The sequence below is a fragment of the Stigmatopora nigra genome, chromosome 20 (assembly GCF_051989575.1).
Source record: "Stigmatopora nigra isolate UIUO_SnigA chromosome 20, RoL_Snig_1.1, whole genome shotgun sequence".
NCBI lineage: Eukaryota > Metazoa > Chordata > Actinopteri > Syngnathiformes > Syngnathidae > Stigmatopora > Stigmatopora nigra.
The window spans coordinates 2,529,281-2,554,655 of NC_135527.1; the positions used below are offsets into that span (position 1 = coordinate 2,529,281).

At 40.9% G+C, this 25,375-nt stretch overlaps 2 protein-coding genes and 4 non-coding genes across 7 annotated transcripts; 2 read left to right on the forward strand and 4 right to left on the reverse strand.

Moving 5' to 3' along the window:
* Positions 1-819: 819 nt before the first annotated feature.
* trnaf-gaa (transfer RNA phenylalanine (anticodon GAA)) lies at positions 820-892 on the reverse strand. The gene has a single exon. It is a non-coding gene; the product is annotated as a tRNA-Phe (tRNA).
* A 749-nt stretch (positions 893-1,641) lies between these two features.
* Positions 1,642-4,150, reverse strand: LOC144213411 (uncharacterized). 2 transcript variants are annotated; one of them, XM_077741864.1, is made up of 6 exons: positions 3,918-4,150; positions 3,520-3,619; positions 3,318-3,430; positions 3,190-3,244; positions 2,671-2,766; positions 1,642-2,592 (listed from the first exon to the last, which is right to left on the reverse strand). In XM_077741864.1, the coding sequence occupies exons 2-6, from the start codon at positions 3,568-3,570 to the stop codon at positions 2,473-2,475; spliced, it is 435 nt and encodes a 144-aa protein (XP_077597990.1). In that variant the 5' UTR covers positions 3,571-3,619; positions 3,918-4,150; the 3' UTR covers positions 1,642-2,472. The 2 variants fall into 2 exon arrangements, with proteins under 2 accessions (XP_077597990.1, XP_077597989.1); XM_077741863.1 differs by having other exon boundaries at positions 3,827-4,150.
* A 39-nt stretch (positions 4,151-4,189) lies between these two features.
* On the reverse strand, positions 4,190-10,792 carry LOC144213342 (uncharacterized). Its single transcript, XM_077741755.1, has 2 exons — positions 10,335-10,792; positions 4,190-8,071 (listed from the first exon to the last, which is right to left on the reverse strand). The coding sequence occupies exons 1-2, from the start codon at positions 10,456-10,458 to the stop codon at positions 5,667-5,669; spliced, it is 2,529 nt and encodes an 842-aa protein (XP_077597881.1). The 5' UTR covers positions 10,459-10,792; the 3' UTR covers positions 4,190-5,666.
* Positions 10,793-11,103: 311 nt separating this feature from the next.
* trnal-uag (transfer RNA leucine (anticodon UAG)) lies at positions 11,104-11,185 on the forward strand. Its single transcript has one exon. It is a non-coding gene; the product is annotated as a tRNA-Leu (tRNA).
* A 3,571-nt stretch (positions 11,186-14,756) lies between these two features.
* trnai-aau (transfer RNA isoleucine (anticodon AAU)) lies at positions 14,757-14,830 on the reverse strand. Its single transcript has one exon. It is a non-coding gene; the product is annotated as a tRNA-Ile (tRNA).
* Positions 14,831-21,553: 6,723 nt separating this feature from the next.
* Positions 21,554-21,635, forward strand: trnal-uag (transfer RNA leucine (anticodon UAG)). Its single transcript has one exon. It is a non-coding gene; the product is annotated as a tRNA-Leu (tRNA).
* The last annotated feature ends 3,740 nt before the right edge of the window (positions 21,636-25,375 follow it).

Consider the following 25,375-nt stretch of genomic DNA (forward strand, 5'->3'; position numbering starts at 1 on the left):
CAAGCGGGCAGAACATTGTTTCTGAACTTTGCTTAGCCTCCAATGAGGAAGCCTGTAGAAAATCATAATAGAATTTGTAAGATAAGACAAAGTCTCTTTGCAATTGCTTGTTCATACATTATTAGTTTTTGTAAATATAACAACATCAAAGTCATCCTTATGACTGGCATGTCAGCATAAACACCCAACTGTCTGACTGAACAATAAATCTTAGTCTTGTGATTGGATTGATATGTCAGCACAAATACTAAACTGTCCGACACTGATCAATTACTGTTTGCCCTGCAAATGACTGAAACGTAACTGTCCAAAGTCCTACTGACAACTGTCAGTTTTGCCTGTATTTAAGACACACTCACTGGTCATTCGACAAGAGTTGCAAGAACATTGCGCTGAACAGGACTCCACTGTAAGAGCTCTCACTCTCCACTTTACAGTCTGGTAATAAACCTTTTTCGTATTTAAATTGATCTCACTCTTTCTTAGCCCGCTCCTGGAGTTGCATTTTCAGACCTATCACTAACGCTCTCCCAACTGAGCAATTTCGGCTGATTGATAAAAATAACAACCAACTTGAACTGAAAACTGACTCATGGCTTACTAGTACAATATTACAATTGGAGTTTTAACATATATTGATCTGGTTTAGAGAGTCCAATGGACTGACGAAGATCGAGATCGATTCAGGGAACACTCCATCGTTCACTATTTGAGCCAATTCGGATCATGTCGGTGACAAGAGTCAAACTTGACTGCAAAATGCCTCATGGCATACAAGGAATCAGTTGATTTAGGGTGGGTTTGCGAAATCCAACTTGCTGCCGAAACCCAGGGTTGAACCAGGGACCTTCAGATCTTCAGTCTAACGCTCTCCCAACTGAGCTACTTCGGCTGATTGTTAGAAAAAGGAATCAACTTGGACTTCAAATTGACTCATGGCCTACTAGTACAATAGTCGAACCTTGTGATATGACCGCTTCACCATACGATATTTTTGTCTTCCGGCGAAAATTTCGGTCGAATAATTCGCCCGAGATACAATCAAAATGTCGTGCTCAGGTGGACATTCCTCGAGGCAGATGAGAAGGCATTACCGTTACACAAACCCATGAAGGACCGCCGAACAGCCCCCAACCCCTATTCCATGTGTGTCATTGTCTCTCCACTCCGCGAAATGCGTCTAAATTTACATTCATTATACACATTTTATTACTAATCAACCACTCATTATTCATCACTTTGTCAATATATGGCGAATTAGAACAAATGAAACCTTTTTTCCAATCCAATATCCTGTTTTTGGTAATTTTTCAAAGGGTTGGAACAAATTAATTTGTTTTCAATTCACTTCAATGGGAAACGTCCGCTTGATTACGATATGCTTGTCATACGAACACAGTCTCGGAACGGATTACGATCATAAGTCGCGGTACCACTGTATATATTTAATTTTACTGGGTGAAAATCCCTTAGTTTCAAGCATTTCCTTGAACAAATTAGCAACATTTCTGACTCTGAATTAGTACATACGTAGACTAAGGCACCAATATTTGTTTCAAATGTTTGGGAAACGTGTTTAAGAATATTTAAAAATATTTTGTGTTGCCAGAATTAAACAAGCAAAACCTGCAGCACCAGAACTAGGTTTTTCCAAGAATTTTATTTTTATAAAGATAAACTTCCAGTAGGTGACAACATTGGGACAAAGATTCTAAAGAGAACTATTAACTGGATGCGTATTATCTATGAAATATGTGTTCAACACATTAATCCAGTGAAGTGGAGCGTCATTCGCTTTCTTCGCAGTTGTTTTCATTGTCCCAATACAGTGGAAGACATTAGAGATCGGAAATAAATGACAAGTTTATTATTTTAGGACACTAGTTACTAGGGCACAGTGTACATAACCGTAGATGTGTAAGAACATTTGAGAAACACACAAAATTATAGATGTATGTTTATATTAGATTGACACACACCAATATATGTTGATATTTACAGTATAAACATAGCATTTTAGTGCATGGAGATCATTTGAGCTTGACCTTCAAAATAAAAGAAGTCGATCATTGCCATTATTGAGCATTTCCCCAATAGCAAACTTGACTTTTAACCGTGCAGTGAACGAGGTGCAATCCCAGTTTAGCAACTGAAAGTTTGCAGAGGTTTTAAGAAGGTTAGAGAAAAGCTTTTTCCTCAGCAATGGCAGTGCAAGTGTCCAGCACATTGTCTTGTGTCGTGTGTTGACGGACACACGGGATGGAAAGCACAGCGTCGGTGAGCATACTGGCAATCTCTTTCCTGGTGCACTCGGTTCTTTGTTCCAATGTTGCTGTTATTGGCTCCTCATTCCCAGTTGTGTTCAGCTTTGAAAAAAAAGAACGGAGAGCCGACTGGAGGATTCGGCTCACAATGGGCGCTGTGGCACGGTGGAAATCTAAATCCAGTGTCAGTCTTTGTGTCTCAGTCATCTCAGTGCTGCTCAAAGATCTCTGAAGGGCCAGGTTTAGATTTTGCAGAAATATCTTCACGTCCATTTCGGCTAGGGGGGGTCGCGATTGAAAGGTACTTGCGGACGCCTTCGAGTGTGACCTTTGCAAAACAAAACAACAAAGAGAGTTTACAAATTGTCTCACGTGGGTCATTTTGTAAAGACAATAATTTCCTTACCTTTCTATTGAACAATTGCGAAAGGTGTTCTTCTTGGGTGAAATCCTTGCAGACTTGTCCGTGCATCTGATTCAGGCACATTCGCCTTGCCTTCGTCTAGGCCCGCATGCATAAACACAGTCACAGGTTAAAGGAAGTTTTGACTATTGTTCTTACTATTTCAATTTGGCCTTAATAAATGCGCATGTTCGATATTATTCTTTCAAATGCAGATATAAGTATAAAATTAGATTATGAAAATGCAAAATGGTACATCATCAATTGGAACATCAGTTCGTTTCAAAACTATTCTTCCTCATCACACTGATGCGTTCAAGTGAATGGAAAGGGACCTGAATGTCGCTATACTGCATACATAAACTCCCGCGATGGCCAAAATTCTTTGGTATATCATAATGTCTTATGCTTACACATGAATTTAGTTATCCTTCCCAAAAAAAACCATTGAAATATTGCATTACAACACACACTATTTAAATAATTCCAGATTCAGTATCCTCACTGTTTTTCTGAACTCACCTCCTGCAGAAGAGCGAACATCTCAGGATGCAGTTTGGTTTCAAAGCTGCAGAACCTTTAAGATGGGCATACATACTAGATTATTCCATGTACATATGTGTATTTTCACATGAGCCTTTGGTACTCACTCATGCTGGAAGCTTCTTCTGCTCAGCAACCACTGCTTCATGGTTTCAGTTGAGATTTTGGATGGGACCTTGTTCTCTTTCTCCAAAAGCATAAATTGCCTCATGTAGGTTTTCTGCATGAGCACACAGCAAAACTATCTTGATATGCTCCACTTAAACGGAGTATAAGCAAGCCATATTGATTCCATTCGGCATGACTTGCCTCGACATTGTACATGTGCTGCTCCCGCTCTGACAAAGAAGTGGGTTGCATCTGGAGGAGTTCTTCAATTGCACAGTAAACACTGACATTAAAGTGCACTCTAGAAAACAAAACAGTTATACAATGTAAACACAGCGTCTTTGGGAATTTGAGGATAATGCAAGATCAAAAAGTACCATTTATAAAGAGCAGATCATGAGATACAAGCAGACTATCAATAATGGTTACAATTTTCCAGTTTAGAATGTCCAATGATCAAATAAAAATAATAATCTTGCAAAAAATGACATTTCTAGTTTTTACCTACTTTATGAAAGATAGAGCTTCCATTGCTGGATTATTAAGCAAGCGGTCTTTCTGAACTGATTCAGGTAAATTCTATGTAAACCCATCCTCACAATTATATATATGTGTGGCTCCAGTCTGTGATGTTGTTGAAGATGAAAGAGTCAAAGGACCACCCTTCTGTGATGTAATGAGATGAAAGAGAAAAGGCATTTTAATGATTCAAAACAGAAAATTACTTATGTTACGGCTCCAATAACATGTAAGGTTGCATTAAATAGGTAATGGCATTTAATTTATTGCCTGCCATTGTCATCGGTAAGCGTCCAATCCAGTTCCATCTTGAAATCGTTTTGGTTTTATAGTTACTTTGCCACAAACTTTGTTGAGGGTGTTGTGGTCATCATTTGTTAAGCAGATTATCCTTATTATTACAATATTGTTATAAAAACCAAAACATTATTTTGATGTAGTGTCTGTATTGCAAGTTCTCTTCCACTTGCTCTGTCTGCATAATTTCACAGGCCACCTCCACTTGAATCTTACTGGAAATGAATTATTCAATGAAACTAATAAAACAAATTAATGACATTTGGGAGAGAAATAAACTGCAAAAATTGCCGCCATCATATCTGGGGGTCCGCAAGAGGCGAGGCCCTGGTCCAAAAGTAGATCATAGAGCGTGACGTCACCAGGAGCTCTTTGCTCTTTGATGTCACTAGCGCAAATATGCAGCATCCAGAGGATGGCATTCCGTCAGACTCTGCAGTTGGACGTCTTCGACCCATCTGAACTTTTTGGAAATACTGAAAATGCTTAGAGGTAAGATGGATTCAACTTAGAATTAGTTTCGCCACCGACCGAATGAAAGAGTCATTTCCGTCTGTTGTCATTTATGTAATTTTGGAATGCGTGTGATGAAAAAACGTGACTGAAACTTAGGAAATTAAGTCTGTCAAAATTGGAAAGGAGGCTTAAAGCTTTTACTAAACCGGTCGTTGTTATAATGCTTCGTGCAAAGTCATCGAGACATTTTTATTTTATTGCGACGGGTAATATTGGTGTTTGCAGGCAGCACATCTTTTTTTTTTTAAAACTGCCATTTCAGCTAACGGCAATTTTACTTCACATTTAACTGATTGATATCTATAATTTTGTTTTGTCAAGTCAAAAACAACATTTGGCATATTGCCTTGTGCTAAACGCAAAGTCATTAACTGCAAAAATTCAAAATTTTGAACTTAAACAGTGAACGCATCAAGATTAATATTAAATTAATCATCGTGTACAGGTAAATTGTTCAAAGCAGAGGGACTATTTATCGTTTTTTTGGTTCAAATTTAGCCTCTGCAATTACTTTTTTAAACGTGCCTGTACTGTATTGAAGAAGAGAGCCAGGACACAGTCATCCGTTTACGTCTTTTACTTAGAACCAAGTGTGCAACAATACAGACACCAAAGTACGCATGCGCATAATAGGTTGGAGTACACATCAACCCCTCTTAAATTTAAAGCAGTATTTTTCAAAATAACCCATTTCCCTCATTACAAAAAGAAAGCATGCAAGCAACAAATATGAACAGCAGCATGTATCATTTACTCATATTGATCCTAGAGTTGGCTGTAAAACACAAAAAACAAGAGTGGACAGAGCTACTGCCACTGGCTGCCCCGTAAACGGCGCCATCGTGGGGAAAGGAGTAAAAACAAAGGTTTGATTTTATTTACTGCTTAGTAGTGCACAATTGCGCACGCGCTCAGCTTAGAGGGAACATTGTTCCTGCCACAAATTGAGCAAAAAAAGGACTTTTCTCCTGTGCGGGTTAAGTATTCTTTTCAGGTTTTTCCAATTGTGTAGTTTTTTAATTAGACTGTTGTAGCGAATCAGTGGCCACAGACTGAGCAGGAAAACATTCTTCTCCAGTGTGGGTTCTTAAGTGTTCTATTAAGCTTCTCCGTTGGGAAAATGTTCGACCACAAACTGAACACGAAAATGGTTTCTCACCAGTGTGGGTTCTTACGTGGATTTTCAAGTTTTCCTTTGTATTAAAGGCTTTACTGCATACTGAACATGAAAATGGTTTTTCACCAGTGTGGATTCTTGTGTGTACTTTTAAGCCTCCCTTCTCTGTGAATCTTTGACCACAAACTGAGCACGCAAATGGTTTCTCACCAGTGTGGGTTCTTACGTGGATTTTCAAGTTTTCCTTTGTATTAAAGGCTTTACTGCATACTGAACATGAAAATGGTTTTTCACCACTGTGGATTCTTCTGTGTACTTTTAAGCCTCCCTTCTCTGTGAATCTTTGACCACAAACTGAACACGAAAATGGTTTCTCACCAGTGTGGGTTCTTACGTGGATTTTCAAGTTTTCCTTTGTATTAAAGGCTTTACTGCATACTGAACATGAAAATGGTTTTTCACCAGTGTGGATTCTTGTGTGTACTTTTAAGCCTCCCTTCTCTGTGAATCTTTGACCACAAACTGAACACGAAAATGGTTTCTCACCAGTGTGGGCTCTTACGTGGATTTTCAAGTTTTCCTTTGTATTAAAGGCTTTACTGCATACTGAACATGAAAATGGTTTTTCACCAGTGTGGATTCTTGTGTGTACTTTTAAGCCTCCCTTCTCTGTGAATCTTTGACCACAAACTGAGCACGCAAATGGTTTCTCACCAGTGTGGGTTCTTACGTGGATTTTCAAGTTTTCCTTTGTATTAAAGGCTTTACTGCATACTGAACATGAAAATGGTTTTTCACCACTGTGGATTCTTCTGTGTACTTTTAAGCCTCCCTTCTCTGTGAATCTTTGACCACAAACTGAACACGAAAATGGTTTCTCACCAGTGTGGGTTCTTACGTGGATTTTCAAGTTTTCCTTTGTATTAAAGGCTTTACTGCATACTGAACATGAAAATGGTTTTTCACCAGTGTGGATTCTTGTGTGTACTTTTAAGCCTCCCTTCTCTGTGAATCTTTGACCACAAACCGAGCACGCAAATGGTTTTTCACCTGTGTGTATTCTTGCATGGCTAATTAAGCTTGCCTTCACTGTGAATCTTTGACCACAAACTGAACATGAAAATGGTTTTTCCCCTGTGTGGGTTCTTGTGTGGGTTTTTAAGTTGTCTTTTTTAGAAAAGGCTTTACTGCAAACTGAACATGAAAATGGTTTTTCACCAGCGTGGGTTGTTGTGTGTCTTCCTAATTCATCCTTCCGTGCAAATGTCCGACCACAAACTGAACATGAAAATGGTTTTTCACCAGTATGTGTCCTTGCATGGATAATTAAGTTTCCCTTCTTTGTGAATCCTTGACCACAAACTGAACATGAAAATGGTTTTTCACCAGTATGTGTCCTTGCATGGATAATTAAGTTTCCCTTCTTTGTGAATCCTTGACCACAAACTGAACACGAAAATGGTTTTTCACCTGTGTGTATTCTTGCATGACTAATTAAGTGTTCCTCCCGTGTGAATCTTTGACCACAAACTGAGCATGAAAATGGTTTTTCACCCGTGTGGGTTCTTGTGTGTATTTTCAAAGAAGACTTTTTCCCAAAGGTTTTCCCACACTGAAAGCATTTGCAGAGTTTGTCACCGCTGGGATTTTTCAAAACATCTTCATCATCATCATCAAGCAACTTGTTGCCCTCTGATAAAGGAGAAATTACATTTTCTGCTCGCCATCCTTCTGTTGAGCTGCCGTTCAGAAGCTCCACCCCTCTATTGGCCACGCCCAGATCATCTTCACTCTTGAAAGGCTCACCAGTTGAACATTTGACACATTCGTTTTTGATTGGAGATTGGTCTTCTCCTTTGCACTGTTGAGGGAACTCTGGCTTCTCTTTAATTTGAGGCCATGCTGAGGCATTTGCAGAATCTGCCCCTTCGCTGGCCACACCCAGATAATCCCTTTTCACGGACTCACCTGGTGACCAGGTGAAATGATCTTCCTCCTTTTTGATTGGAAGTTGCTCTCCTATTTGTTTTTGAGGGAACTCTTGCTCCTCTTGTTTAATTCGGGGCCATGTTTTGGTGTTTGCAGGTTCCGCCCCTCCACTTGCCACGCCCAGAACATCTTCCCTCTTCACGAACTCACCAAGTGACCAGGTGAAATGATCTTCCTCCCTTTTGATTGGATGTTGCTCGTCTCTCATTTGTTGTTGAGGGAACTCTAGCTCCTCCTCTTTGATTTGTTGGAGCTCAAATTCCTCTTCAAGGCCAACAGACTCCTGCCCATCAGCACTAAGATCATTTCTGAAACCTGCAAAGATAATTGATTAACCATTTTCTAATTATAAAATGACTGAATTTCTTGTTCACAGAAATGAAACCAAACAGAAGAGGGCGCCATACATTCATTTTGTCTAAATGCAGTACCTACTCCTGTAGTATTTTCATCAACAGCAACACGAGTTGAAAACTGTTTATAGGTGCATTTTTCAAAGTAAGGCACTATTGGTCAGAAAAGTTTCTTCACTGGTGATTTTAATTTCATAAAAATGCTTTCACCAAAGGGGAGAGATTAAAAAAGCATTAACTTTTATTCAGTAGCAGGTCTATTATTATTTGGGGGATTAATGAGATTGAAATAGAGGTAATGTCTGATTGGACACTCAATTTCCCTTAGGTACGAGTGTGAGCGTGAATGGTTGTTTTTCTCCTCGTTCTCTGTGATTGGCTGGCCACCGATTCAAGGTGTTCCTCGCCTCTGGCCCGAAGGCAGCCGGGATAGGCTCAAGCAACCCATAACAAGATTTAGCATATCAGAAAATGAATGAAGGGATCAAAAACAGTGGGAGAAGACCAACGTAGCCCTGGCAGCAAACCTCGACTGGGTAGATGGTGCATTTCCAGACATTTTTCTGGCACTTGGCTGCCAGATTCAAGTATTCAGCCTTCTTGGGGTCGAAGGTGGTCTCGATCCCCTCCTCTGATGGTACTGGTATTTCTATGAGGTGAAGCGCTCTTGCCTCAATACCTTAATGTCTGTGCGGATTGATGTAGTGAATATCTCTGGGGATAGTTAATATTCTATTTATTTATAAGCTGCATTTGAATTTTAGCATTCATTTTGAACTAGCTTCGCAGGCCGCATCACGGAGTGGTAGTGGGCCAGGCTTGGCCTTCGGGCCGCAACTTTGAGATCATTGTTTGATCGCTGCTCTCGTTGTTTAGTTCATCTTTTTTTTTCCAAGATGGCGCCTTTCACACGGCTGCCGGTGGCAGTATTTCTGCCCACTCATGTCTTTCAGGTTTTACAGCCCTTCTATCTATTTTAATGACATTTTAATATTTGATAATACATTGATTTTTACTTTACTTTGTACTATATACTTTGATGTTCTTACAACCTTCCTTGTTCTGTTAGCTTGGCTTCTTTCTGGTACTTCTTTTTTGGAACCATTCAGCCATGCCTACGCTCTCATACACATGGGACTAGCTGTTACAATACGCAGCAAAAGGAGCAACACCTCTATACCGGTGGATATTCAGCACAGGACAAAAGTGCCGGCAGAAGAAGCAACACCTCTGACCAATCCTTCCATCAAGGGATAAGATGGAGGAGCTGTCTGCGCTTACCAGGCCGGAAACTGAGTTGAGGAATTTTACTCTGCTACTGTTTTCTTCAGCTCCAGACTACTGAGGAACTGTGTGGATAAGCTTGGAAGAGTGACTCTGCATATTCTCTACCTCAATCACAGTCTGCAGACGTTCCCCATCTTATGGAAGACCTCCTGTGTGTGGTTTCAATTTTTATCACATCTTTGAGTCTGGATCCGTTTTTGCTACCGCAACCAAGATGGCGCTGTTCAAGTGGCAGCCTATGGCGGTAGCTCCTCTTGCTCATTTTGTGTTTTTGCTGCTTTTCTGTCTTAATGAATTGATTTGATTCTTAATGATCCCATTTACTTTCCTTTGAACTATCTGCAAAACGCACCCGTAAACTAACAAATTTAAATTAACTTGGATTAATATATACATACACACTCAAACATATGTTTAATGTAACTTTACACAAAAGCTCGTAGATATCTGTTACACAAAAGAGATGCGGCAAAAAAGACGCTACAGTGGTAAACAGCCACTCATGTCATGGCCACCTGGCTTGGTCGCATCTCGATCATATCGCAGGCAAATTATTCGATCGAAACTTTCATCGTAGGTGGAGGTACCACTGTACAAGAATAGTTCATGTTCAGAAAAATAAGTCATGGTGGGCAGCAATGTTTAAGGTGAATAAAATGTTACTTTAAAGTTACAGAACAGTAACCTAAAGGGAGGAAGATGCCACAGATTAAAGTAATGAATATAGAGCAGTTGCCGACATCTAGTAATTCATCATTGTAGCACTTCTCAGTTCTACCCATAATGCTATGCGCTGTCGTGCTTCGATTCATTCAATAAAGTCACGATCAGAAACAACATTGCCACCCCGTTAAATATTTCATTATGAAATATCAATTGTGTAACATAAAGTATATATTGGTCTATTATGCAATAATGATCGTCAAAACTGAACGTACCTTCGAGTTTGTGAAGAACAACTTTAACTTGCATCATTTTGCAAACAATAGAATGTTGATGACATGAGAGATCCTCTTTCACGCTATTAAGTTCCATCTGAAACTTTTCTGAAACCGGCTTCATTCTCGCAGGCGATTTTTCCACACTTTTTTGTGTTCGCTTGACGACGTGCTGATGCAGACGACGTGTTCCTTTGTTAGCTGCCAGCTAGGCTAAAGTACGACTCCCAAAACGGATTGAAGAAAAACGGACTGGCCTCCGATTCCACAAACTATTTAATTTTGAGCATGTTGTCGAGGTTTAGTTTCATTTACGTTCAATCAAATTGAGGAGAAACAAGAGGCGCACAAACAAAAAGTTAAAATCCTAGCCATGCAGAAATGAACACCCCACCCCTTCTTCCTCTTTAGGTTTTCCGGTTGGAGGCAGCCAACGTACTGCAGCATTATCGCCCTCTACTGTCTCAGTACCTCACGCCAGGTTCTCAATTCAGATTTTAAACAGAGGGGGTGATAATGTTAAATTTGGTCTCCTAATGCCACAGCGTGAAGAGAGCAGCTCGAAGTCCAGTTCGAGTCTAGCTAGCCGTGACACTAAATCGAAAAGCTACATTTTGAGAAAAAGTTAGGTAATTTTAAGAACATTTGCTTTAAATGATACATTGTGTTTAATCTTATTGCAAGTAACAAATTACATGTTTCAATATTTAAATATAAGGGTGTTTAAGGTTCATTTACAATTAATGCATGCGCTACTTAAATTTTCACTGGTAGTGTGGCCGAGCGGTCTAAGGCGCTGGATTTAGGCTCCAGTCTCTCAGGAGGCGTGGGTCCAAATCCCACCGCTGCCAATAATTCATGCACTGAATATGTAGAATTTGTTCTTAGTGTATATGGCTCTTCACTAACCTGGAAGACAAAATATGAAACCATGGTTGAGAGAGCTGAGTCCCAAACTCACTAATATGAGTGTTGTTTTTGCACACCACCGTGCCACTGACGGTGCCTCAAGCTTTGCGTTAATCATTATGAATTTTTTATGAGCCCCATTTTTGCATATCAAAAGTGTAACAATGTTAAAGAATTCAGAGATTTTTGTGTTTTAAAAGTAGGAATATTAAATTAAATGCACACATTTTCACCTGTGCGGCTTAGTGTCATGAGTGGTTAGTGTGTTGGCTTCACAGCTCTGGGGTTTTGGGTTCAAAGCCAGGTCATGTCCATCTTTGTGGAGTTTGCATGTTCTCCCTGTGCCTGTGTGGGTTTCCTCTGGGTTACTCTGGTTACCTCCCGCATTCCCAAAACATGCATGGTAGGTTGATTGGACACTCTAAATTGCCCCTGGGTATGGGTGTGTGTATGCGTCATTGTCCGTCTCCTTGTGCCCTGTGATCAGCTGGCCATTGTTTTAACATGTCCCCCGCTTCTGGCCCGGAGACAGCTAGGATTGGCTCTAGTATGCAGGGGTTTCATAAGCCTAGAGAGGATAAAGTGGTTCAGAAATGAGATGAGAGATGATAGACATCTTCAGGTATTTTTACTTTTAAATTCTGGATCTAAAGAATACTACAATTTAAGAATATAAATTGTTTATGACTCTTTGTCAAAATGTCTGATGTGTTAGTTTCAACCCCACCAACATTTTGCTTGTAGCATTCTGCTAAAAGAGATGCCTCCCTAAAAAGCCAAGGAGTTAGAATGCATTGATTTTTGGGCTGAGCAGACCACTACCGCTGCGGTCTTTTCTTACCCAGTACTTGGTATGAAGCTGAATGCAGCACCTAAGATTGGTTGGTTACATGACCTGAAGTTCAGGACGTCCATATTGTAATGTCTATATTGGGCAGTGGCACTCCGTGACCCTCGAATACTATTTAATGACTATTTTTTATATTTTTATATATATATATATATATATATATATATATATATATATATATATATATATATATATATATATATATATATATATATATATATATATATATATATATATATATATATATATATATATATATATATATATATATATATATATATATATATATATATATATATATATATATATATATATATATATATATATATATATATATATATACATATATATATATATAAATATATATATATATAATTGTATTACTGAATAACTCTATTTACATCGCATTATTGATTATTTAATTTGTAATTTCCTAATTTAGGCTCCACCATTTCGGAAAGAATTGTGAAGTAAATACAATCTTCAACGACACTCAATTTTCTTATACAGTAATGCCTTTTTCTAACTATCTTGTGTATTCTTTCATTGCCTTTAAATAAGGTGCATCTGTATGTGTCTTGAAGTCAAACTTATACCTTCTTGGCTCAACTTGAGAGAATGAAATAATTTGCATTGGAAGTCGCTCCGTAGCCGGTAACCGGTCAAATAGTCCCGGGGGCTATTTAGCCAGTAACCAGTCAAATACCCTATATGGCCCCGTATGGCTTTTAAGCCGATGTGACAGTATATATTTTTTATTTCTATGGTAAACCCTTACCCTCCTTCCATATTTTCACAACTTGTATCAAATAACAGTCCACTATCTCAGCATTATAATAACATTGCTCTGATTTGTCTTTGAGACATCAAAACACAGGGATACGACATTAATGAAGACTAAAGGAGAAGTCAATCCATTATGAGGATTGAGATTTGGTAATATTTCTCCCATTTCTAAAGCAATACTTACAATAATTGGCAGTTATTGCCCGCCGACTTTACTTTTTTACTTTAATACACATGTTAATGCGTTAATGGTCTTTTTTTTCTGTTTATGTTTCATATGTACTGTTTACGGATGCAGTTTTTTATATGTATCGTATCTTGTGCTGACCCGGACCATCTGTCAGATTTTCAAAGTCAATGCGGCCCCCGAGCCGAGAAGTTTGCCCACCCCTGCACTAGACGGACGAGCCAGGGGTGCCCATACAATGACACTTTTTTCCTTAGGTGGCTAATGTCCCATATGACCCCATCATCGATCATAATTCGACAAAACCAGGACTTGTCCAGGAGTTGGACCTGGCACCTCTCACACCTCAAGCGAGAATCATAACACTAAACCAACGAGCCAGATGTCCTCTTAGAATGACACTTTTTTTCTCAGGTGGCTTATGGCCCATATTACCCCACCATAGATCACAATTCGACAAAATTTGGTCTCGTCCGGATTTTGCTTCCGGGACCTCTCTTACCCTGAGCTAGAATCACACCACCACACCAACGAGCCAGGAGTTCCCATACTGAGACACTTTTTTTACTCAGGTGGTAAATGTGCCATATCACCCCCATGATAGATCACATTTTGACAAAATAACAGCTCATCAGGGAGTTGGACCCAGGACCTCTTGCACTGAAAGCGAGAAATAAACCACTAGAACAACAGGCCAGACGCACTCTTAGGTGTCACTTTTTTTCTCAGGTGAAGTGTGTGACATATCAACCCCCATAATAGATCACAATTCGACAAAGCATGGGCTCGTCCGGGAGTTGGACCCGGGACCTCTCACACCCTAAGCGAGAATCATACCACTCGACCAACGAACCAGACGTGCTCGCAGTGTGACACTTTTTTCCCCTGGTGAAATATGTGACATATTAGTTGGACCCAGGACCTCTCGCCTCCAAAGTGAGAATCATACCACAAAAACAAAGGCGCCCAAACAATTACACTTTTTTCTAAGATGGCTGATCTCCCACATCACACCGTCATATATCACAATTCGACAAAGCGAGGGCTCATCCAGAAGTTACATCCGCGACCCCCCACACATTAAGTAAGAATCACAGCACTAGACCAGTGCTTCTCAATTATTTTCTGTTAGGCCCCCCCTAGCAAGAAGAAAACTATTCGCGCCCCCCCCACTTCCCACCGTGACTATAAATAAAATAATTTTATAAAAGTGTTATAGGTACAACATGTGAAATGTTGCACTCTCACAAACATGACAGAAGTAACAATGAGAGCGCCACTGCCAGCTACTGTTGTGGATGCGCGATTACACTTTATACTAGTACGGCCAAATAAAATCCTGTTCCCCAGGGTTACACAGGGTTACATAAGCAAGATCATCCCACTAGACCAACATGCCAGGGGTGCCTGTGCAGTGACACTTTTTTCGCTAATCTTCCATATCACCCTATTCACCATATTCACAACAATTTGGGAAGAATAAAAATGTTGTGGGAACGAACCTAGCTTTTATTGCCTCACTGAGATGATTCACATTCTGGGAGGCATCTTCTGCCTTGTGGAGCAGAGAAATTACCAGATCACAGGAAGTGAGGAAATATCAAGACAAGAAATTATGTTATGTTAGGGCAAAATACACTGTATTTCACAATTTCACAATTTCACAATTTCAACTACTACAGAGAGGTCTTGTCCTGTGTGGGGGTTGAACCCACGACTTCGGCGTTATTAGCACCACACTCTGACCAACTGAGTTAACAGGCCAAGTGCTACATGACCCAGGTATTTGAATAATAGCAAAAATGCAACACTTCAACTAGCTAAACACTTATGTTACGGCAAAAGAAGTTGGACTAGGTAATTTTATATGACTTTGGAGAGTTCATGGCTCATATGGAAGTCAAACTCACAGCCTTGGCATTAATGGCACTATTCTGACCAACTGGGCTAACCAGCCATGTACAAAGTGGTCATGATTTTTGTGTGATGACCGTAATTGCCAATGTCAGCTAGCTAAACTGTTATGTTACGGCAAATCATTTTAGGCAATCTTAACTTACTCTAGAGCAGTGCTTCTCAATTATTTTCTGTTAGCCCCCCCCTAGCAAGAAGAAAACTATTCGCCCCCCCCCCCCCACTTCCCACCGTGACTATAAATATAATCATTTTGTACAATTGTTATAAGTACAACATGTGAAATGTTGCACTCTCGCAAACATGACAGAAGTAACAATGAGAGCGCCACCACCAGCTACTGTTGTGGATGCGCAATTACACTTTATACTAGTACGGCCAAATAAAATCCTGTTCCCCAGGGTTACACGCGCCCCCCCAGGTATCGCACCACGCCCCCCCGGGGGGCGCGCCCCACTATTTGAGAAGCACTGCTCTAGAGCAAGGTGCCAAACCACACAAAATGATGCAGCATGCCAGATTTGTTCCCTGGACTGCCTCTTTGACACCTGTGTTCTAGAGAGACCGTGCCCATTCGGCGTTCGAACCCACGACTTTGGCATTTTCAGCACTATGCTCTGCCTAAATGAGATGAACAGCAATGTGCTGGCATTGGCTCGGGTGCGACGGTCGTGCCAATCGGCATGAAGATGCGGGGATGGACGGGCAAGCGGAGAGCTTGAACGGATGAGGTCAAGTGGGGAGTGGCGAGTGGGAATTGAATGTCTTTCTAATAGGGGAACGAAACGTTTAAGTCTCCCGGGTTGCACTGGCATCTGAGCAAACCCACCACCAAGTTGTGATTGGTTGAGAGCTCCATCCCTCTCTTTACCCGAGTATTCAAGACATGTGGGTGTACTGGTGCCAAATGCACATATGGACACCCTTATGCTTGAACATGGTGTTCATTATTGTCAATCCACTACGAGCGCAGAAATCCAACAATAGAACACCACTCGGGTAGCGATCAGGGGGGGGGGGGGGGCGTTCCTTCCAATCACCCCCTCCAGGTCTCACATCAACATTGAAGTCCCCCAGCAGAACAAGGGAGTCCCCCTAAGGAGCACTCTCCAGCACCCCCTCCAAGGACTCCAAAAGGGGTAGGTACTCTAAACTGCTGTTTTGTGCAAGCACACAAACAACAATCAGGAAGCTAAGATGCTAAGATGGTGGGATGCAACCCTTTTGTCCCGCGGGCAACTCCAGAGCCAAACTATTTCGAGCCAGGATTTCTCAACCTTACGCCTAGGCTCTTTTCCTAACCGCGTGCGAGTGAGGGAAGATTTCGTCCAATAATGTTGCCCATCATAAAGGGTCCTCTGAGCCATTCTTCGTCTGATCCCTCACAACAGACCAGTTGACCATGGGTAAGCCTACCAGGGCTACACGGCCCCGGAAAACACTGCTCCAAGGATCACATTACCACCGGGACACACAAACCCCACCACCACGATAAGTTAACGACTCGTCAGTGGGGTATTATTAACTTAAATTCAACATGGTATATTGTTTTGTAAATCCTGGCGCCGAATGTCTCATACCGAGTTTTTCATTGGAATGGAAATTTTTAAATGCATAATGGATGACTCTGTGAATAGCAGGACTAACTCATGACAGTCCCCGGCCGAGACCGAGGTTCCTGCGCTGGTGGTCCACAGGAGCTCCGTCAGCAGGTGAGAATACCCACGATTCCTCAGTATATGATTTGATATGTGAAGGAGGAAGAAGCAGAGTGGCGCAGCGGGAGCGTGCTGGGCCCATAACCCAGAGGTCAATGGATCGAAACCATTCTCTGCTAATATCAGTCCTTGTTTGTAGAAGCAAACTACCCCACTTCCAAGTGTTACCATTTGTGTGAAAAAAAAGTTCTTGAAAATGATTAATTCTGCAAAGTTACCTTTTCTCACTTCATATTCTTCTGATCAAAAACCTGATCGAAATTGGACTGAAATCGGGCCTGATCGCATCATTTTCACAAGATCGGAATCCGATAAAAAACTAATCATTTTTCTGAAACAGGTCCCCCAAATGCCTTGACATTCTGATGAAGGCGGAAGTAATACGGTGAAAAATGGTCAGGCCTAAAAGTCATTGTGAGAAAGGAACAGAAAATAGTCAAACAGGAAAATTCCCTATTATTTCATAACAATTAGTCCATTTTTCTTTTTGTCATGTATTTCAAATATTAACAACAAGTGTTTAATTGCATTCTAGTTTCGTACACATACTTGAGAGCATGTTCTCACCAAAAAGAAAATGCAGTATCAGTTAAAAAACAACTGAACAAGACAGGTAAAAAAAGTGAAAACAATCGAAAATTACATCTAAATATGAGGAAAATGAATTCTTATTGTTGGGTTTATTCTGTAAAACTATTATATACGTGTGTATTTAATCATTTTTGTACTAAATCACTCTTCAAATTGTCCGAAGAGAACTCAGGGTCTTAACCAGTAACCTAGTCCTCCCACAAGGACTGTATATCTGACATCTGACCCAGTCTTGGGCCCAGTATTGGACAATATTCTGTAATCCTATTATATATGTGTGTATTTAATCATTTTTGTATGAAAGCTTCTTCAATTTGTCGGAGAAGTCACGATCGTGATTTTAGTTGAGTTTACAGTCCAATGAACTGCCAAAGATTGGGGTTTATTCTGGGACCTGTAGATCGGAGGTGGCAAAGTCTGGTCTTCAAGAGCCCCTATCCAGTCAGTTTACCATATCCCCTCCTCTACCACACCTGAATCAAATGATCAACTTATCAGCAAGATATCCAGAAGCTTAATATGGAAACAGAATATTTGATTCAGGTCTGTTGGTGGAGGGAGTTATGGAAAACAGACCGGATAAGGGCTCACCAGAGCCGGACATGGCCACCACTGCTGTAGATCTTCAGGTTAGTACTGTCCCATCTGAGTTACTTTGACTCACGTAGGTGAACAAAAATCAACCTAGACTGCATATTTACACACTGATTACAAGTCAATTGATCACAAATTGAGTTGTGTTTGATTTTGGTTGGTTTGATATAGTCCAACAGACTGCCAAAGCCTAAGGTTGAACCAGGAACCTTTAGATCTTCGGTCAAATGCTCTCTCACCAAAGATACTTCCGCTTCAGTAGGACAATAAAATTAACATGAACTGTTTATTGACTCTAGGGTACCCAGTAAACTGAACTCAAATAGATTATTAGCTGATTACAAACAGGCCAAGGGAGTGCTGAAGCTAATTTCCTAATTTGGGCTCTACTATTTCGGATAGAACTGTGAAGTAAATAAAATCTTCAACAACACTCAATTTGCTTATGAAGTAATACCTTGACACCAAGTGTTCCAACTTATGAGAAAATTTGGGATACGAGATAAATTCTGAGCAAATTTTTGACTTGAGATATGAGATATTTGAGATATGAGCACACCAAATGGTTCCTGATTGTGAGTCGGTGGAAATTTTGAACAATTAAGATTTCTGTTGTAACATTCTGTGTTTTTTTTTCTCTCGGAAGGAAACAGATCAATTTGTATTTCGGTAATTTCCATGGGAAGAATTGACTTGAGATATGAGTAAATTGACATACTAGCTTGATCCCGCTGTAAGCTCATAGCTTAATGTATTACTGTATTTGAATTAAAAAAAACAGATTTTCAGAATGCAAAATACAATAATACTTCGATTACAATGATCTTTCATATGGACATTGATAAAGCAAGCCAAGCCGTGATTGGCCACTGCTTATCACACCACATTTGCGTATTTTAAGTCTATCATTTCGACTAAATGTCTGGCAAGAAGCTGAGCAGGAAAATGATTTCTGACCAATGTGGGTAATTGTGTTCTTAAGATATTCCTGCAACAAATTGGGCAAAAAAAGGCTTTTCTCCTGTGTGGTTTGTTTAGTCTTCTTTTTAGGTTCCCTTATGTGAATATGTTGGAACATTAACTGTGCCTGGAAAATGTTTTTGAATTGTGTAGCTTTTTAATTGGGCTGTTATAGTGAATCTGTGGCCACAGACGGAGCAGGAAAACATTGTTCTACAGTCTGGGTGAATAAGTGTTCTTCTAAGCTTCCCCTTTGGGAAAATTTTCGACCACATCCTTAGTAGGAAAATGGTTTTTCGCCAGTGTGGGTTCTTGTGTGACCTTCTAAGTAGGGCTTTAGAGAAAAGGCTTTTTTTGCCATTGTGGGTTCTTGTGTGACCTTCTAAGTGGTGCTTTAGAGAAAAGGCTTTTCAACAGTGTGGGTTCCTATGTTTTTTAAGCTTTTTGTGTGTGCGAATGTTTGCCCACAAACTGAACACGAAAATGGTTTTTCACCAGTGTGGGTTCTTGTGTGTATTTGTAAATCATGCTTTTGAGAAAAGGCTTGACCACAATTTGAACACGAAAATGGTTTTTCACCAGTGTGGGTTCTTGTGTGTCTTTTTAAATTTCCCCTCTCAGTAAATGTTTTACTACAAACTGAGCATGAAAATGGTTTCTCACCTGTGAGGGCTCTTGCGTGGGAGTCTAAGCTTGTTTTGTGTATGAACGCTTGACCGCAAACTGAACAAGAAAATGTTTTTTCACCAGTGAGGCTTCTTGTGTTTTTTTTAAATTTCCCTTTTCATTAAATGTTTTACCACAAACTGAGCATGAAAATGTTTTTTCATCAGTGTGGGTGCTTATGTGGGCTTTTAAGCCTGTCATTTGTGTGAATCTTTGACCACAAACTGAACACGACAATGGTTTTTCACCAGTGTGTGTTCTCACATGACTATTTAAGTGTCCCTTCTGTGTGAATGCATGACCACAAACTTAGCAGGAAAGTGTTTTTACACCAGTGTGTATTTTAGCATGACTATTTAAGTGTCCCTTCTGTGCGAATACTTGACCACAAACTGAGCAAGAAAACGGTTTTTCACCAGTGTGGTTACTTGCGAGATATTTTAAGCTTTTTTTTGTGTGTGAACACTTGACCGCAAACTGAACAAGAAAATGTTTTTTTACCAGTGTGGGTTCTTGTGTGTGCTTGTAAATCTTGCTTGTGAGAAAAGGCACTACGGCAATTTGGATACAAAAAAGTTTTTTCACCAGTGTGGGTTCTTGTGTGTCTGTTTAAATTTCCCTTCTCAGTAAATTTTTTACCACAAACTGAGCATGCAATTGGTTTTTTGCCAGTGTGGGTTCTTGTGTGTATTTTTAAGCGACCATTCTCTTTATATCTTTTTCCACAAACTGAACACGAAAATGTTTTTTTTACCAGTGTGGGTTCTTGTGTGTATTTTAAATCTTCCCTTGTGTGTAAATATTTTTCCACAAACTGTACATGATAAGGATTTCTCCCCAGTGTAGATCCTCATATGTCTTTTCAAATGAGACTTTATCCCAAAAGTTTTTCCACACTGAAAGCATTTGTAAAGTTTGTCGCCCCTGGGATTTTTCTTGATATCTTCGACATCATCATTTTCAAAAAGCAAGTTGTTGTCATCTGATAAAGGAGCAATTAAATTTTCTGCTCGCCATACTTCTATTGAGCTGGCACTCAGAAGCTCCGCCCCTCATTTGCTCACACCCAGATCATCTTCACTCTTGAAAGGCTCACTAGTTGACCATTTGACACAATCCTCATTTTTGATTGGAGGTTGCTCTTCTCTTTTGCACTGTTCAGGGAACTCTGGCTCCTCCTCTATAATTTGAGGCCAAGTTGAGGCCTTTCCAGGCTCCACCCCTACGCTAGCCACGCCCAGATCATCCCACTTCACGGCCTCACCAGGTGACCTGGTGACATCATGTTCCTCCTTTTGGATTGGAAGTTGCTCTTCTCTCATTTGTTGTTAAGGGAACTCTGACTCCTCTTCTTTGATTTGGGGGAGCTCTTTAAAGCCAAAAAACTTTTGCCCATCATTTTCCCTGAAACCTGCAAAGACAAAAAGTTCATATGCATCAGGACATGTACTGTATTTTCACGACTATTAAGCGCGTCCTGTTTTTTGCCGCAATGTCAATAACTAGTGCTATTTCTGTATTTTAGACACACAAAGGCCGGTTGTTGTTGTTGTTGTTGTTGTTGTTGTTGTTCTTCTTCTTCTTCTTCTTCTTCTCCTTCTCGTTCTCCTCGTTCTCTTTCGACTTCTCCTTCTTCTTCTCCTCCTCCCCTCCTCCTCCTTCTTCTTCCTCAATAGGTTTTCCGGTTGTTGGCAGCCAACATACTGTAGCAGTATCACCCTCTACTGTCTCAGTACCTCAAATTGCCAGGTTCTCAATTAAGAATTTATACAGAAGGGGCGATAATGTTAAATTTGGTCTCTTAATACCACAGCGTGAAGATAGAAGCTCGAAGTCCAATTCGAATCTAGCTAGCCGTGACACTAAACGAAAAGCTACATTTTGAGAAAAAGTTAGGCAATTTTAAGGACATTTGCCTTAAATGATACATTGGGTTTGGTCTCATTGCAATTAACAAAAAACATATTTCAATATTTAAATATAAGGGTGTCTAAGGTTCATTTAAAATTTACTGATTCCCAATCCCCCATTTGATGACATGGAAGGTAGTGTGGCCGAGCGGTCCAAGGCGCTGGATTTAGGCTCCAGTCTCTCAGGAGGCGTGGGTTCAAATCCCACCACTGCCAATAATTCATGCACTGTACATGTATATTTTGTTCCTAGTGCTTATGGCCCTTCACTAACCTGGAAGATAAAATGTGAAACTATTGGTGAGAGAGCTGAGTCCCAAACACTAATAGGAGTGTCGCGTTTGCACACCACTGTGCCACTGATGGTGCCTCAAGCGTTGCGTTAATCCTAATTAAATTTTTATGAGACCCAAATGGGGCAAGATTTGTGGTTTTGTTGATGGTTTGACGAATAGAGAGCAAAGCCAATGGGAGATCTTGGAGCCAAGACATTTTGCTGCCGTACATTATTTTTGACAATTTCTCTTTCATTCGTTCAACTTTACCTTGACTTTGTTGGTGATAAATGTGGAGTATAGAATGTATTCTTTATACTTTCTATTCAGTATAGTCACTAGGATAGAATTTTGGATAGCCTCGTGGAAATTTCCATCATGACACTTATGAGTTAGGGGTGAGAGAAGACAAGTATGGGTGCCACCGATTAGTCAATTTAGTCATCATTGCCTGGGGGCCCACGTGAGCGGGTGAGTGGGCCTCCATCAAGTCAGACACCGATAATCATTGCGTGCCCATTCATGAAGGTCCATGATAGCAGCTGAAACTGCATACGCCGAATCACTATAAACAGTAACCGGATGACCTGCTGCGGTCTCCAAAGCCAAACAGAGTGCTCACGCCTCAGCCGCTCGGGCAGACTGATTAGTAGTCAAGACAGAGGATGCACAATGCACAAAGTCATTTCCCCTGCTTTCCACTACGGCAGCCCCCGCTTGGAGACATCCCGAATGGTCTCTCCAACAACAACCGTCTGTAAATATAATGCGACCGGATGTAAGCGGTTTGGTAGCAAGGTCAGCAAGAACGTACCTTTGGTGATTAACTCGCCTAGCACATTCGTGGGGGCCTAGATGGGTGTTTCTGCCATGTTAATGCCTGTGTGAACGTAATTGATGTTCGGAGCTGTTAGGATACGTAAAAGTCTAGACTGTTGAGGAGATGATAAGGTAAATACTGACGAAGCCACATATGCCGATACCCCATGATCAGTCAGAACGTATAGGGGATGTCCCGTCACTGTATGTGCTGTATTAAGAAGCACTTTAGCGAGCCCTGCGGCATAACAAGTACAATCTGTTTGACGGAGTTCAACACTATCCAGTGTAACGCTGCAATACATGAATACCCGTCTAGTTGCTGAAACCTTCTGAAACAAAACAGCATTTACTGTGGTTTCTGAGTTAGACATCATCAAGATAAAAGGGTTTATCAAAATCAGGGTTGGCCAGGGCAGCCGCCGAGGCCAGTTCTTGGATCAGAGACACAAAGGCTTCATCCGTTTGTCCAATCAAGTCATGCTCTGAGGTTCTGAACATCTTTGACTAGAGCACGAAGGGTGTTTGTTTTGTCCACATAACATTGTATATAGGTCCTACTGTAGCCACAGAGGCCTAGAAATGCCAACATGTCTTTTACAGTTTGGGTTCTGGAGTGAGATAAAATGGTTTTTCGATGTTCAGGTGACATGGACAGTCCTCTCGCTGACATAATACGGCCAAGAAAAGTTACTTCTTTTCGACAACACTGAAGCTTCTTTTTGGACACTTTGAAACCTAGATCATGAAGTTTGAGTAGGACCACCCTAGTGACCTCAAGACAGATTTCAGAAGTAGTTGCCGCAATACAAAGGTCATCCACACACTGTAAAAGAACAGTGTCATTAGGTAAAGTCAGGTCTTGTAACAGGTTCTTCAGACATTGATTAAAAATACCAGGTGAGTTTTTAAACAATTGTGGCAGGCGCTGATACTGCGTATGGACACCGCTATAAGTGAAAGCAAAGTACTGTCTAGCTCAGTGCTTCTCAATTATTTTCTGTTGGGCCCCCCCTAGCAAGAAGAAAACTATTCGCGCCCCCCCACTTCCCACCGTGACTATAAATAAGATCATTTTATAAAAGTGTTATAGGTACAACATGTGAAATGTTGCACTCTCACAAACATGACAGAAGTAACAATGAGAGCGCCACTGCCAGCTACTGTTGTGGATGCGCAATTACACTTTATACTAGTACGGCCAAATAAAATCCTGTTCCCCAGGGTTACACGCGCCCCCCCAGGTATCGCACCGCGCCCCCCAAGGGGGGCGCGCCCCACTATTTGAGAAGCACTGGTCTAGCTGAAGGATGTAAAGGTACACAGAAAAAAAGTGTTAGCTAAATCAATACAAGTGAACCATTGGTATACTGGACTAAATGTAGTGAACATTCTATGAAGGTCTGGTCATGGTAAGATCGGAGTCAGCGTTGCGTCATTTACAGGTCAAAGGTTATGTGCCATACGATAACTCTGTCCGTCTGCCTTAAGTACAGGTTGCAGTGCCGTGTCCCATTGTGAATCCGAAAGTTCTATCACACCTGCGTCCACTTAGAGCAGGGGTGGCCAACCAGTCAGAGACCAAGAGCCACATTTTTTACTGTGTTACCGCAAAGAGCCACATCACACACATACCTTTGCTCAGCCAGATTTATTGTAAATGTCCCACACCAGCAAAGTAATGACATAAATTGACTCCTACAGTACTAACAGCACAGGCCAGTCATTATCAACAATGAACATTGTGTGCACTGTCTCACACAGACAAACTCTCAGTTCAACCAAGTCCACAAACAAAAATATAATATTTTACAATAGCGTTTTTCTTTTACTATGCATGTTACTTAGTGGGACTTCTGGCATAAAATCAGAGCCTATTTTTGCGCAACTTTCGCTCCTTATGAGCTGTCATATATTATGAATGGCTTTTAACTAGCGCGCCCACCACGTGGGTGTACACCTCGCTCTCCTATTGGCGGCTCCCGGCTGAGCACTCTCGCCATTGGTCTGCCTTGCAGGGGGTGTGGCTTTTTCAGCCGACGCTCGATCTTTGGGATACTTTTTGTGTGCGCGACGCAGTTCATTGTCGCTTCTGGTTCACGGGAGCTCTCCCACTCTGTTAAAAACGTTTACTCAAATGACCTTGCTCCTACTGGGAAACTTTGAGGTATTTTCATCCCAAGCACATGCGCATTGGACGAAAATACCGTATTGAACTCAAGCGAAGCGCACACGCAAATAAAAATAAAACACGTATACAAACTTTGATATGGACGTAAGAGCCGCATGAAACCGGGCAAAGAGCCGCATGCGGCTCGGGAGCCGCGGGTTGGCCACCCCTGACTTAGAGTGTCTTCCATACCTTTATCTGCATCTGAGGTCCATTTATATTGTGGCCTGAAGATGATGACACTCTCATCTACTTCTAACGTTACAGGTGGGATTTTAACACAATGGCCCACATCAAATGGTCCTGATGACCACAATGTGTTAGGAATAGTTTTCAACAAATCCTCTGTCTGGTGGTGATCAGTCAATTCCCTGCCGTGTTCACAAGTCAAGATGTGTTCTTCCAAAATGGAGGAGTTTACTACTGGAGTATGTGGGTCAATCTGATAAGAGTCATGCATTTTGGAATAAGTCAGTCCTGGGATGTCAGTGGGCTGCCAGTCAATTATTTTAAGAAGTCTCTTGACCATTGGACCAAGTTGGCGAGCTTCATGACCAGGAGACAGAGCCAAAGAAATGTGTGGGTCAGCTGTATCTCACATTTTGTACCACACTTTTTGTGATTTATCCAAATCAACATACGACGCTACACCTTCCAGACCCACAAAAATTTTGGTGAATTTCAACTGCCAT